The sequence below is a fragment of the Solea senegalensis genome, linkage group LG3 (assembly GCF_019176455.1).
Source record: "Solea senegalensis isolate Sse05_10M linkage group LG3, IFAPA_SoseM_1, whole genome shotgun sequence".
Classification (NCBI taxonomy): domain Eukaryota; kingdom Metazoa; phylum Chordata; class Actinopteri; order Pleuronectiformes; family Soleidae; genus Solea; species Solea senegalensis.
In genome coordinates, this window is record NC_058023.1 from 21,264,861 (window position 1) to 21,279,115 (window position 14,255).

Genomic DNA, 14,255 nt, shown 5'->3' on the forward strand with positions numbered 1-14,255 from the left:
CCTGAAGTTGGATTCGCGCCAAGGGTAAAACCACATCGCATTATGCATGTAGTAATGCTGTTTGTGGTGTGCCTGACTATAAGTTCAACATAAAAAGTGTCTTAAAACAGGTACAAATCAATTTCTGCCATTACTGTTGGTGGTCACATAGAAACCTGATAAGCCAGTAGTTACTGTAGTACTGTTATCATAGTATGCCAGAGCATTCTTATGGGCGTGTGGAGAGTGACATTATGGCAGGTCAATAAAGAACCCCTCCATTTTAAGACATGACAAAAATGATGAACGGCCCTTGAAGGTTCTCCTTGAAGGTACACAAATGCTTACCAACCATCATAATGTGAAATTGTAGTGTGTTTTTATACAAAGTACTTTAAAAGGCAACAGGGTTTTTGTTTTCTTCATTGTGTCCGAGTCTCAATGAAGGTTAGATAAAATTCTGTATCAGCTCTTGCCATAGGTAATATGGGCATTTGTTGCTTCACTCCCACCAAACCACAAAAGGGACCCTTACAGTTAAACCAACACACAGGTTCTTAATTTAAAATCAGGGTTGAGCAGAGTTAACAAACCATGACTCTAATAATCAATGATATGGGATGAAGGTTGCCTTCCTCCGCGGTCACAGCCCACACTCTGCTCCTATAGCTCCGCGGTCCGACACTCAACCGGCCTGATGCGGGCACACAGCCGCCAGTCTTCCGCCGACACACCAGCTCGCCTACACCACGCTTTCTGTCCTCCACCTGGCCCCGCAGCCAGTCTTCTTTTCGGGTGCGGGTGGTCTCTTCAGCGGCCGGCCGTCTCCTGGCATCTGGCCGTTTCTTGGGTCCTTTCTGTCCCTCTCTCTGCCTCCTGGCGTGCACTGTTGCCAACTCCTCAGTAAGGACCGTCGCCATTGGCCGTCCTAAAAGTCTTGAGAAGTCGCTAAATTACGTCATCGCCTAATTTGCATAAATCACAATTTGCCTGAAACCGCATGTGTGCCGTGACACAGTACAGGTATCACATATCAGACATAACACATATGCGCGTGATTCATTAGCAGCTTGGACGCGGAGTGGTGAGGGTCTCCTCTCTGCTCTGACCGCAGGCTGGGACTGCTGTAGATGCTCTTGTAAGACTTGACCGCCTGCGAGTGCTTTGGGAGGGGATCCCGGCAGCACCCGCTGCTTGTTGAGCACAGTAACTGCAGTGCTGTAAACACCACAAACGACTCCAATAACACCAGAGAAAGTCGCTAGATTTGTTGCTAGTAGGCGTTGGAAAGTCGCCATATTAAGCGGAAAAGTCGCCAAGTTGGCAACACTGCCGGCGTCTGAAATATAAAAGGTCACTCTCCTGCTTGTCACCACCTGTGGCTCGTTGCTAATCAGACTGCTATTGGCAGGTCTGTGGATAGTTCATGGTCAGTCGGAGAAAACATACGAAAACACAACTACAACCAAATCTGTAAAAAACACAACACGCAAAATAACACAACATGCAAAATGTCTTTAAATCCCAACAACAAAATAATGAAACCTATAACACAAAAACTGACCACATTTACCTCAAATTTTCAAAACCTCCGCACCAACCCCCGCTCTGCCGCTCCGGTCAATCGCCATGCTGAGCTCCCCCTTGCTAAATTTTCCAAGAAAAACCCCTGGGAACTGCTGTATATGTAAATGACACATGCGTTGCTGAGGACCTGCCCCCTACATCTAGTTATTTTGCCCTGATAGGTGATGTGCAAGAATAAACATTGTCATAAGTCAATAAAATGGCTGATGTAGTGATGGAAAATAACTCTGTAAAGGGACGAACAAGATTTAAGTCATGAGGGATTTTGTAGACAACAACTTGCTGTTGCTCATGTTTTCTTGCTTTTCCTCTGCTGTGTCCTCTTCTCTTTATTCCTCCTCTTGTCAGTTACAGGAACAGTTTAATCTAATTGGGATGCACAAAACTGGAGATGTGATTCTAGGTGGGATTTTTCCAATCTACTTCTTTTCTGCTGATCCTGATCTAACTTTTACCTCAGAGCCACAGCTGCCTACCTGCTATGGGTGAGTCTGACAGTGTAAGTAGTTGTGAAACACATTTTTTGAATAGTAAACACTCATATATATATATATTGTGTTAGTTTTGATATTATAGGATTGAGGCAGGCTCAGACCATGGCCTTCGCTATTGATGAGATCAACAGAAACTCCAACCTGCTGCCTAATGTGACTCTGGGATACAGTCTGTATGATAACTGCATCCAACTAGGAATTGGATTTCGTGCAGCACTGGCCTTAGTCAGTGGTCAAGAAGAAGAAGTGACAGTAGAGGAGAACTGTGAAGGAACTCCTCCAGTCCTAGGGATTGTGGGTGATTCTACCTCTTCAAATTCTATAGCCATTTCTACAGTATTAGGTTTGTACAAAGTGCCTCTGGTAAGTGTGTGTTACCAAGTCTTTCAACTCAATCATTATTGTGGTAAATTTTAATTGAAATTGAAATTAAATAATTATTTCAAACTGCACTGAACACAGTTCTGACAGTTGAGTAATCAACCTTGAAAAAAAACAATCATAAGCATTTTAACTTTTGTGCTCTGTTTTTGTTTTTTTTGTTTTTCATTTTTGCAGGTGAGTTATTTTGCCACATGTTCCTGCCTCAGTGACCGACAAAAGTTTCCATCTTTCTTCAGGACGATCCCAAGTGATGCTTTTCAGGTGAAAATCTATCTCCCAAAAAAATGTCATGTGTTTCATTTACAGAGTTGTATGGTGTCAGATATACAACACTTAAAGACAGTGATTAAACATCATCAATGTCTTTGATGAACCTGTTTAGCAGGATTTCTAGTGGAAGATGATTCCAGCCTGTGCACTAATCCCTCTGCTCTGTGTCCACATAGGTGAATGCTATGATTCAGATTCTAAAACACTTTGGTTGGACTTGGGCAGGTCTGCTCATCAGTGCTGATGATTATGGAGTCCATGCTGCCCGATCCTTTCACTCTGATCTGGGTCCAGTTGGTGGAGGTTGTCTGGCTTACACAGAGATTTTGCCCTGGGGTGACGACCCTGCTGAACTAAGGAGAATAGTGGATGTGATGAGGAAATCTACAGCTCGAGTGGTGATTGTGTTTGCACATAAGACTCACATGATTAATCTCATGAAAGAGGTCAGTCCTGAAAGAGATGTGATGCAAAAACCTTGTAGCCATTGAAAAACAGATTTCATTGGTTATAGATCATATATATTTAAACATACATATATGTATATATATATATATATATATATGTAAAGGTTTTCGAGTAAGATTACCCATATATATATATTCATATGTATATTATATACACATATATGCAACGCAAACAGGAGGTTTTGAGTTTGCACTTTGGAGTGACTGAAGAGGGAATCACTAAATAGCCAAATTCATTCATAAGTGATTCATTCAAATACAAATAGTCAAAGACACAATACACACAGAGTGGTTCCCTGTCTGGGAGAAACTTCCAGAGTTTCAGAGGTTTCAGAGATTGGGATCGAACTGTCTTACAGATTGTTTAACAGGACGAATTCAAGTTCCCTGTGATACAACACATGTTTGTGTATGAGATCAACTGTGGAACCTACATTTTCCATTTTCTAATTTACAGTATGAATGTGTCACTTTATATACTTGTTATAATGTGTCCAGGTGGTGAGACAGAATGTGACAGGCCTGCAATGGATTGCCAGTGAAGCCTGGACATCAGTTGATGTGCTCCAGACTCCTCACCTCATGCCGTACCTAAGTGGAACACTGGGCATTGCCATCCGTCGAGGAGAAATATCAGAACTCAGGGACTTCCTGTTACAAATACGTCCTGACCTACATTACACCACTGATAGAAAAAGTGTGGTGAGTCTCCCTTTGACTTAGTGTTTGTAAAAAATAATATTAAACATTTCAATCAGATCTGACCTTTACAATAATAATATTAATCACAATTACATAAACAAAAACAAATTATAAATGTCTTCCAGATGAATCAGTTTTGGGAACACATATTTCAGTGTAGATTTGCACCACCTCCAGCAGGTTGGGTGGAAGCTGGAGGAGAATTATGCACTGGACAGGAAGTTATAGAGAATGTGGAGAATGAGTTATTTGATGTTTCAGACCTCAGGCCAGAATATAATGTGTATAAGGCTGTGTACGCTCTGGCATATGCTCTTGATGACATGCTGCAGTGTGAGCCAGGGAGAGGACCTTTCAGCAACAACACCTGTGCTCATTTACAAAGAATGGAGCCATGGCAGGTGAGATATCAGTTTACCTGCCATGATATCAGGTTGAATGAAGTTAATACATTAATAAATGAAAACATCTCACTTTCCCAAAACAGCTAGGAGATAGTGGATTGTAATGTCAGGACAAGGTATAAGTATATAATAGTCATGTGATGTCACTTGGAGGAAGGAAATTATTTGATGGAATTATTATTTCTTTTTTTAAAATGGTTCATGCTGCAATAATTAGTTTAATATGTATTTGTCTCTACTGCTGTGTTCACAAATATACTGTCACAAACATATTTTATCATACAAGTTAAAGAGTCTAAATAGAAGCAAATTCCATCTGCACTCTTCTTTTATTTCAGCATGAGTACGAACTGAGGCCAGAGGCATTGTTTTCAAGTTGTCAGTCAATAATCTTTGACAAATCTTGTCAACTTTGGGAGAAACAGTCACTTTTTTGTTCTTAATTCCTTTTGTGTCTGATTCTATTATCCAAAGGTTGTGCATTACTTGGAAAAAGTCAACTTCACCACAACATTTGGTGATCAAGTATCATTTGATGAGAATGGTGACTCCATACCAATATATGACATCATAAATTGGGTGTGGCTCCCTAATGGAAGAACTAATGTTCAGAGAGTGGGTGAGTTTAAGAGGTCAGCCTTCAAAGGTGAAGAACTCACACTGGATGAAGACAAAATCTTCTGGAACTTTGAATCCAAACAGGTTCATTCTTAATTTTATTTAAAATATTATAATATCTCTTTCCCCCACTCACTGGGCTGGAGTCTTATTTTCCCTCTGATACCACAGAGGTTTGCTATGGTCCATCTGACATGAATGATGTCATCCACCCATGCGTGTGATGGCACTGACAAACCCTACATGGACATAAATGTACACTCCAACACCTTTTGGCTGCACTGCACTCACTACACTAAATTTTCAAGGCCTATTTAACACAATACTGTAAAGTCTAGTTGGTGGGACCCTCTTGTTTTGGTTGAAGAAGTGACATCAATGAAGACAATAAGTATGGACTCTTGCCTGGAGAATAATTGGTGATACTATCACTTGCACAGAGACTGCAAAAAGAAACAAATAGGGCTGCTCTCTTGGTGAGAAACCACTGATTTTGATACCACTGAGGTGATATGTTTGAACAGAAGATTACACACATTTTTGTAAATGGAATCTTTGCCATGGAGGCGTAAACGGAAATCCATAGCAACTCTCTGTGGACACAGAACAGTATGAAGTGGCTATAAAGCTATAAAAATGGTTTTATGTTTCTCCACACAGCCTCCTCGGTCAGTGTGCAGTGAGAGCTGTCATCCAGGTACCCGCATGGCCACAAAGAAAGGAGAACCTGAGTGTTGTTTTGACTGTGTCCCTTGTTCTGAGGGAAAGATCAGCAATACAACTGGTGAGTGTACATTTTTAAACACAGCAGTTCAAAGATGTTGTATAAACATGTTTCTCATCACTTTGTTTTCTCAGACTCGATGGAGTGCACCAGTTGTCCAGAAGATTTCTGGTCCAGCCCCCAGCGTGACCACTGTGTTCCTAAGAAAACAGAGTTCCTCTCCTACCATGAGCCTCTGGGTATCTGCTTAACAACCACCTCACTGTTTGGCACATTTATCTGTGTTGTTGTTCTGGGCATCTTCATCCATCATCACAGCACACCTATAGTTCGTGCCAATAATTCAGAACTCAGTTTTCTTCTCTTGGTGTCACTCAAATTGTGTTTCTTGTGTTCATTGCTCTTCATTGGACGACCCAGATTATGGACTTGCCAACTAAGACATGCAGCATTTGGCATCAGCTTTGTGCTTTGTGTCTCATGTATCCTGGTGAAAACCATGGTGGTTCTGGCTGTGTTCAGGGCCTCCAAACCAGGAGGTGAGTCCAGTCTGAAGTGGTTTGGTGCTATGCAGCAGAGAGGGACAGTTCTGGTTCTGACTTCTGTTCAAGCAGCAATCTGCACTGCCTGGCTTGTCTCTGCTTCACCAGTGCCTCATAAAAACACCCAGTATCACAGTGACAAGATAGTTTATGAGTGTGCAGTTGGGTCCACAGTTGGTTTTGCAGTTTTACTTGGTTATATTGGTTTACTGGCTGTCCTCAGTTGTATATTAGCTTTTCTTGCAAAAAACCTTCCAGACAGTTTCAATGAGGCCAAACATATCACTTTCAGCATGCTGATCTTCTGTGCAGTGTGGGTGGCCTTTGTCCCTGCTTACATCAGCTCACCAGGCAAATATGCAGATGCAGTGGAGGTATTTGCCATCCTTGCCTCCAGTTTTGGCCTCTTGGTTGCGCTGTTTGGACCCAAATGTTATATAATACTGTTGAGACCAGAACAAAACACAAAAAAAGCTATCATGAGTCGTGGCACCACAAAGTAAAACTGGGAACACTGTTGTCTTTCTGTCTATCCTCTGTATTTTTAGAATTGAGTGGTACCAATAAAATTATTAAAACAAATAAAAAATACTAGCCATCTCTTTAAAGTCAATATATATAGACCTGCAAATGTGGGTCCACAGTTTAAAATAGACATGTAGTCTTCAGCATAAACAAAAGGTTAAGTGTTTTGTTTTTCACCTTGGTAACTTTGGACAAATCTTAACTCATGAGGTCAGTACAATAGCTGAGTTCTTCCAACTTAAGACAGTGTACCACTAGCTGCATTTCCCCATTCCTCAGGAACTATGAACATTTCAAGGTTTCAAGGTCCATTTTATCTGTAATTAGAAATCCGGAGGGCCAGATTTGATAATGTGAAGATTTCCGGGGGCCAATGGTCCCTTCAGACTTTTTTTTAACACTAAAAGTAGCATTCAAATACACTGTTTTATATTTCTTGTATTTTCTTTGCCGTAATTTTCTTTGTCAGAAACAGCAATGTAACCAAATATAGGCTACATAGTAGTGAAAAAATGAAAACATTCTGCCTTTCCCTCACATTTGGAGTCAGATGTGATCGTATGGGCTGTACAAAATCTGACCGCGGGCTGGCCTTTGGACATGCCTGCTGTAGTGTATTAGCAGTGTATGTTATTTCAGTGAAGATTAGAAATGTCCAGAAACTGGGCATACTATATATATATTGTATTTTTTGGGGGATGAGGACAAATTACTAAATTTTACTGTCATGTAGCAAATTTGAATAAATGTAGTTGTTCCAGTCTAATTATTAGTATTTTTGATACTAATTTTACATCCTTCAATGATACAGAAATCCTGATTGGATGGATCCTGATGGATTACATTTATGTGCCATCCCTGACTACTGTATGATACTGCAGTGGGGAAAGCTGTGTTACCTGATGTTACTTGAACTTGACTGTATTTCAAAGGAGGTATGTATAGGTGTGGATATGTTGCAGCATTGTTGTCCATCACTACTTCATTAGAAGACCTACATTTATGTCGTAACCAGGTGTTAAGAATAATAACATTTTTCGTAACATCATCATAACACCATTTTCGCAGAAATCCTGGAGATTATAAAACTATGCACTCTCCTGCCTGAGCCGGTTCACACAGCCACTGTTTAACGGATACAACTTTTTGATTAATTCTATTTATTAATTCATTCATTTACAAAACATCTTTGTGTGACTAAAAATACTGGACAACAACAGACACTGATGTAAAACTACGAGGAACACTCATGAAGATAATGACAACAGGAACCTCCCCTACAGCTTGTTATTCTGCCCTGATAGGTGATGTACAAGAATAAACATTGTCATAAGTCAATAAAATGGGTGATGTAGTGATGGAACAGAACTCATTAAAGGGATGAACAAGAGCAGAGTCATGAGGGTATTTTTAGACAACAAGTTTCACTTGCCAATGTTGTATTTCTGCTTTTCCTCTGCTGTGTCCTCCTCTCTTTATTCCTCCTCTTGTCAGTTACAAAAACAGTTCCATCAAAACGGGATGCACAAAACTGGAGATGTGATTCTAGGTGGACTTTTTACAGTCAACTTATTTTCTGCTGATCCTGACCTGGCTTTTACCTCAGAGCCACAGCTGCCTACCTGTTATAGGTAACTCTGACAGGGAAACAAAACATTTAAGAAGCTGTTGTTTAGCTAATCAGTATGATATATTTTTAGTAATGTGAACTGATTACATTATATCTGACATTTTTAAACATTGATGTTTTATTGTGGGTATTGATGATGATGTCAGTATTTGCAGTCTGTATCTGTAATTCTGAAATATATAGCTTGGCACAGTTACTGTATAAAGTGTTTTGAATAGTAAACTTAACTTATTTCTTCTGTTAGTTTTGATGTTGTAGGATTCAGACAGGCTCAGACCATGGCCTTTGCTGTTGAAGAGATCAACAGAAACTCCAACCTGCTGCCTAATGTGACTCTGGGATACAGTCTGTATGATAACTGCATCCAACTAGGAATTGCATTCCGAGCATCACTGTACTTAGTCAGTGGTCAAGAAGAGCAAATTACATTAGAGGAGAACTGTGTAGGAACTCCTCCAGTCCTAGGGATTGTGGGTGATTCTTCTTCAACACGTTCTATTGCCATATCATCATTGTTAGGTTTGTACAGAGTGCCTCTGGTAAGTGATGAGTTTATGTGCCTCTCAATTCAATCATTGTTTGAAAATATTTCCATTCAATGTCAAAACAAATATAAATTAATATGTAAACGTTAAATATTGAACATTGTCAAGCTTTTTGAGTCAGCAGACGATGACTGTTTTCAGTAAATGCGATACTTTTTGCAGGTGAGTTATATTTCCACATGTTCCTGCCTGAGTGATCGCCACATGTTTCCATCTTTCTTTAGGACGATCCCGAGTGATGCATTTCAGGTGAGCACACCCCCGTTTATTTACAGAGTTGTGTGGTGTCAGATTGGAAACACATAAGACAGTGCTTAAACATGATGAATCTGTTTAGTAGGATTTCTAGGAAAAAAATATTCCAGCCTGTGCACTAATCCCTCTGCTCTGTGTCCACATAGGTGAATGCTATGATTCAGATTCTAAAACACTTTGGTTGGACTTGGGTAGGTCTGATCATCAGTGATAATGATTATGGAGTCCATGCCGCCCGATCCTTTCACTCTGATCTGGGTCCAGCTGGTGGAGGTTGTCTGGCTTACACAGAGATTTTGCCCTGGGGTGACGACCCTGCTGAACTAAGGAGAATAGTGGATGTGATGAGGAAATCTACAGCTCGAGTGGTGATTGTGTTTGCAAATAAGAGTCACACGATTAATCTCATGAAAGAGGTCAGTCCTGAAAGAGAGATATGTTGTAAAAACCTTTTCGCAAATGTCAAAACTATTGTTTGAGCTATAAATAGTTGAATTTGTTTTTAGGAGGACAAATTCAAATTTGCCTGTAATACAACATACATTTGTGTATGTGCAACTGTGAAAACTTGATTTTACTTACTACTCCTGGTATAAGTGTGAATTTATAAACTTGTTATAATGTACAGGTGGTGAGGCAGAATGTGAAAGGCCTGCAGTGGATTGCCAGTGAAGCCTGGACATTAGCTGACGTGCTCCAGACCCCCCACTTCATGCCATGTCTGGGTGGAACACTGGGCATCTCCATCCGTCGAGGAGAAATACCAGGACTCAGGGACTTCCTGTTACAAATACGTCCTGACCTACATCACAACAACACATATGGAAACAGCATGGTGAGGTTTTGCCATTGACTGGTTATTTGTGAGTATTATATTTTGTCTTTATACAAACTTTTTACACAAAATCAATATGTTCCAGGTGAATCAGTTTTGGGAACACACATTTCAGTGTAGATTTGCACCACCTCCAGCAGGTTGGGTGGAAGCTGGAGGAGAATTATGCACTGGACAGGAAGTTATAGAGAATGTGGAGAATGAATTGGTGGATGTTTCAAACCTCAGGTCAGAGTATAATGTGTATAAGGCTGTGTACGCTCTGGCATATGCTCTTGATGACATGCTGCATTGTGAGCCAGGGAGAGGACCTTTCAGCAACGACATCTGTGCTTATTTACAAAAACTAGAGCTATGGCAGGTGAGATATCAGTTCACACTCAACTCTTCATTTCACTTTCACCTTTGTATTCATTTAAAAGATGAATTAAGTGCAAGTTTCTTTTGTTAAAGTTAAATAACATACAAAATACTAGTCATTTCCACATTGACTCTTTTATTCCTAAGCACTGGCAACAGCTGAGGGCAGAGGTCTCTCACTTTGAATCAGAATTAAATTCCTTTTAAGTTAACATGCACATGTTATATGAGAAAAGTGTGAATCTGTTGGTCAGCTGAGGCAAACAACTGCTGGGCTCTCATTTTAGTTTTTGTTCTTGTTTTTGTTCAATGTCTGATTCTATTATTCAAAGCTTGTGTATTACTTGGAAAAGGTCAACTTCACCACAACATTTGGTGATCAAGTATCATTTGATGAAAATGGTGATACCTTACCTGTATATGACATCATGAACTGGGTGTGGCTCCCTGATGGAAGAACTGAAGTTCAGAGGGTGGGTGATGTTAAGAGGTCAGCCTTCAAAGGTGAAGAACTCACACTGGATGAAGACAAAATCTTCTGGAATTTTGAACCCAAACAGGTAACTTCTTGGTTTGTTTCCATTATTATCTTTTGCCCCACTCATACTATTGTATGGAATGTCAGGTTGGTCTCTGCTAACATCTTTTGTGTTCTTGTCATGATGTCAGTGCCATTCGTAAAGTGTCTCTTTATATTATCAAATATACAATTTAAATATAAATATAAATCTTATGGTTGAAACTAAATATTTAGCTAATTTGCAAATTCACAAGGTTAGTAACCTGAAGTACCAGAATAAAGCTTAATATAAAATAAAAGGTTTTTTTCCTTGAGAAATTGTTTTGGCCTCCCTTTGACCAGCAGGATATACCCCGCCCACCACTGTATACACTACGACACAGCCAAACTATTAGTACAATTCAGCCACGCCAGCTGCACGATTGCGGGTGGTTATTCATTTATATTTATTATACATACATTTCACAGCAATAAATACAATTTGTGTGGATATAATACAAACATTAAACACCTAAATTATGAGAAACAATCCATAACACAGACATTACAGTACATACTGTATTCGGTATATATTAATGTAGATTTAACTTTGGCTGTACCTAATAATTGGACATAAGCATCTAGGCCTGGGGTGTCAAACATACGGCCCGGGGGCAAGAACTGGCCCACCAGAGGGTCCAATCCGGCCCACAGGATGAATTTGTTAAAATTTCACACTAATCTAAAGTAATGTCAAATGCTCCAGATACCTGTGACTAAATGTCTGTGCCTTTATAGATCCAGTGTGCTGTGTAAATAGTAAATTTAGGCATGATATTGTTGAAATAGCACTTATATTTCTCAAGAAATTTCATGTTTTGTAAAATTATCCTTCATTAAATGTAAAACAAAGGAGTTCTTGTTGTTTATAGGTTATTATTCTATTATTTTAATTTTTTTACTGGTCCGGCCCCCTTGAGATCAAATTGTGCTGTATGTGGCCCCTGAACAAAAATTAGTTTGACACCCCTGATCTAGGCTCTAAGCCAGGCCTGGCCAACCTGTGGCAGAGTAGCGTATACAGGGGTGGGTGGGGTGGATCGTGCTGGTCAAAGTGAGGCCAAAACATAGAAAAGAAGAAAATTTCTCCAAACATGTTTTTGACACCATGATCTCGACGCAACAAGAAGTCGGCCATCTTGCAATACGAAAAATGCGCCAAATTGTTCTCGACCCATCCAAGTTCAGAAGATATTGAAAACCTTCGCAGATTCAAAAGGGCGTGGCCACGGCAGCCATCGGAATTTAGGCAAATTTCGACGACTTTGCCATACATTGGCCTATCAGTACGAGACTTCATACGTGACACGAGACCCTGCCCCTGAACACGTCTACGAATGGGAACGTGACCCAAACGCGATGCTGGCCATTTTGAATTCCACCATTTCGCTGCCAAACAGGGAGTGCGCCAGCCATTGGCTCCAAACTTGACATGTGAGACCAAGGGCCCGCCCTAAACACATCTGAAAGACATTACCTGCACACAGGAAGTAGATCATCTGAAACACGAAGTGCCCTTTAACTCGCCAATACATTGCCCGATCTGCTTGAAACTTAATATGTGAGACAAAGGGCCCGCCCTGAACACGTCTGCAAACACAGGATGTAGGTTGCCCAAAACTTGTCTTTCTCCAGTGGATGCTCACCACAAGCATTTTCACCACATTGACACTCAGGCAGGCTTCACCCACTATGATCCACACAAGGTCCAACTGCTTCATGTAGTTATGTACAAGTATCACCATCCACAGGGCTGAACAGACATGCAACAGAAAATCCCTTTTAACTTTGCAGACACGAAGCATGGAAAAGCGGAGGGGATAATAATAATCATAAGATACAATAACTGACTGATGTTTCTGCACACAGCCTCCTCGGTCAGTGTGCAGTGAGAGCTGTCCTCCAGGTACCCGCATGGCCAGAAAGAAAGGAGAACCTGAGTGTTGTTTTGACTGTGTCCCTTGTTCTGAGGGAAAGATCAGCAATGCAACTGGTGAGTGTAAACCACTGAACACAGTTCAGAGATGTTGTGTTTCTCATCACTTTCTTTTCTCAGACTCCATGGAGTGCACCAGTTGTCCAGAAGATTTCTGGTCCAGCCCCCAGCGTGACCACTGTGTTCCTAAGAAAACAGAGTTCCTCTCCTACCATGAGCCTCTGGGTATCTGCTTGACAACCTTCTCACTGTTGGGCACATTTATCTGTGTTGTTGTTCTGGGCATCTTCATCCATCATCACAGCACACCAATTGTTCGTGCCAACAATTCAGAACTCAGTTTTCTTCTCTTGGTGTCACTCAAATTGTGTTTCTTGTGTTCATTGCTCTTCATTGGACGACCCAGATTATGGACTTGCCAACTAAGACATGCAGCATTTGGCATCAGCTTTGTGCTTTGTGTCTCATGTATCCTGGTGAAAACCATGGTGGTTCTGGCTGTGTTCAGGGCCTCCAAACCAGGAGGTGAAAACAGTCTGAAGTGGTATGGTGCTGTACAGCAGAGAGGGACAGTTCTGGTTCTGACTTCTGTTCAAGCAGCTATCTGCACTGTCTGGCTTGTCTCTGCTTCACCAATGCCTCATAAAAACACCCAGTATCAAAGTGACAAGATAGTTTATGAGTGTATAGTTGGGTCCACAATTGGTTTTGCAGTTTTACTTGGTTATATTGGTTTACTGGCCGTCCTCAGTTGTTTGTTAGCTTTTCTTGCAAAAAATCTTCCAGACAGTTTCAATGAGGCCAAACTCATCACTTTCAGCATGCTGATCTTCTGTGCTGTGTGGGTGGCCTTTGTCCCTGCTTACATCAGCTCACCAGGCAAATATGCAGATGCAGTGGAGGTATTTGCCATCCTGGCCTCCAGTTTTGGACTCTTGGTGGCGCTGTTCGGACCCAAATGTTATATAATCCTGTTGAGACCAGAACGAAACACAAAGAAAGCTATCATGAGTCGTGGCACCACAAAGTAAAATTGTGAATGCTGCTGTCTCTCTGTTTATCTATCTGTTTTAGAACTGAGTGGAAATTATAAGATCACAATACAGGCAATAAAATTATTTAAAAACATACTGGCCATCTCATTAAGATCATATTCTCATTAAAAGGAACTGGGCTTGTATCCAGAGGGTCGCTGGTTGGAGTCCCCACCAGGCCAAAAGGGCTGGGCAAGGTACACCCCCCCCCCACTGTCCTTTTTTTGGAGGCTGTAGTGCAGGGGTGGCCAAACTTCTTTTTTTTGTGTGTGTGTTTATTAATTTATCAGCAACAACACCTTAAAGGACCAAACAAAACAACAACAACAAGCTGGGAATAACAACACAAAAACCAAAAACCCAAACAGAGTGATCAGTTCCAGGTAGATGTGACATTTTGCAGTA

General features: G+C 40.8%; 2 protein-coding genes across 2 annotated transcripts; both read left to right on the top strand.

The window, feature by feature from the left end:
- The first annotated feature begins 1,537 nt into the window (after nucleotides 1-1,537).
- On the top strand, nucleotides 1,538-7,462 carry LOC122767068 (extracellular calcium-sensing receptor-like). Its single transcript, XM_044022412.1, has 9 exons — nucleotides 1,538-2,051; nucleotides 2,129-2,423; nucleotides 2,619-2,705; nucleotides 2,891-3,160; nucleotides 3,680-3,883; nucleotides 4,009-4,284; nucleotides 4,762-4,989; nucleotides 5,566-5,689; nucleotides 5,764-7,462. The coding sequence occupies exons 1-9, from the start codon at nucleotides 1,822-1,824 to the stop codon at nucleotides 6,672-6,674; spliced, it is 2,625 nt and encodes an 874-aa protein (XP_043878347.1). The 5' UTR covers nucleotides 1,538-1,821; the 3' UTR covers nucleotides 6,675-7,462.
- A 176-nt stretch (nucleotides 7,463-7,638) lies between these two features.
- On the top strand, nucleotides 7,639-13,944 carry LOC122767046 (extracellular calcium-sensing receptor-like). The gene is made up of 9 exons (XM_044022387.1): nucleotides 7,639-8,327; nucleotides 8,571-8,865; nucleotides 9,034-9,120; nucleotides 9,273-9,542; nucleotides 9,755-9,961; nucleotides 10,047-10,322; nucleotides 10,654-10,881; nucleotides 12,750-12,873; nucleotides 12,937-13,944. The coding sequence occupies exons 1-9, from the start codon at nucleotides 8,077-8,079 to the stop codon at nucleotides 13,845-13,847; spliced, it is 2,649 nt and encodes an 882-aa protein (XP_043878322.1). The 5' UTR covers nucleotides 7,639-8,076; the 3' UTR covers nucleotides 13,848-13,944.
- Nucleotides 13,945-14,255: the final 311 nt, after the last annotated feature.